Here is a 523-nt window from a genome sequence, read left to right on the forward strand (position 1 = left end):
TAATACCCTGCAACTTGCAACTAACAAGTTGGCAATGGCGGTCTCCAAACTTGCCTTTAAAATGCAACTATAGATCAAATCACATTAGTTCCTGACTCATTACTAACACTTGATTCTGTGCTCTGTATAGGCATGGTAATGTGAGCAGTAAGGCCATTAAGCCAACATGGCTTCCATTTAGCACCACAGTGTCCTCAGAAGAGAGGCTATCTTTCTCCTTGCGCCTGATGACTGGTGAGTTGAGTGAAGATGTTCAAGAGGGTAAGTTATTGGGACATCACTAATTCCCTTTTGATATGTCTACAGAGAACTGGAGTGGCCCCAGAAGTTCAACAGTCTTTCAGTTGGGAGAGATCTTCTACATAGAGGCTTCCGTGGACACTCAGAACCATATGGATCTGATACTGTATGTTGACCGATGTGTGGCCACCATAGCTCCTGATATCGGCTCTACTCCTAGTTATGACATCATTGCAGATAATGGGTATGTTTTTGGTGGTGGTTAAAAAAGTGGGTTGCTATA

The 523-nt window shown here is 43.2% G+C and overlaps 1 protein-coding gene across 1 annotated transcript in view; it reads left to right on the plus strand.

Annotated features, from left to right (window-relative positions):
• LOC108794728 (zona pellucida sperm-binding protein 3-like) overlaps positions 1 to 523 on the plus strand; it is a 12,128-nt gene that overhangs the window by 2,105 nt on the left and 9,500 nt on the right. Inside the window, exons 3-4 of the mRNA XM_018565817.1 lie at positions 131 to 234; positions 307 to 484. Of these exons, the coding sequence (XP_018421319.1) occupies positions 131 to 234; positions 307 to 484 (282 nt within the window). The remainder of the gene's footprint in view (positions 1 to 130; positions 235 to 306; positions 485 to 523) is intronic.

The sequence above is a fragment of the Nanorana parkeri genome, unplaced genomic scaffold (assembly GCF_000935625.1).
Source record: "Nanorana parkeri isolate BGI_ZX_2015 unplaced genomic scaffold, ASM93562v1 scaffold890, whole genome shotgun sequence".
Classification (NCBI taxonomy): Eukaryota; Metazoa; Chordata; class Amphibia; order Anura; family Dicroglossidae; genus Nanorana; species Nanorana parkeri.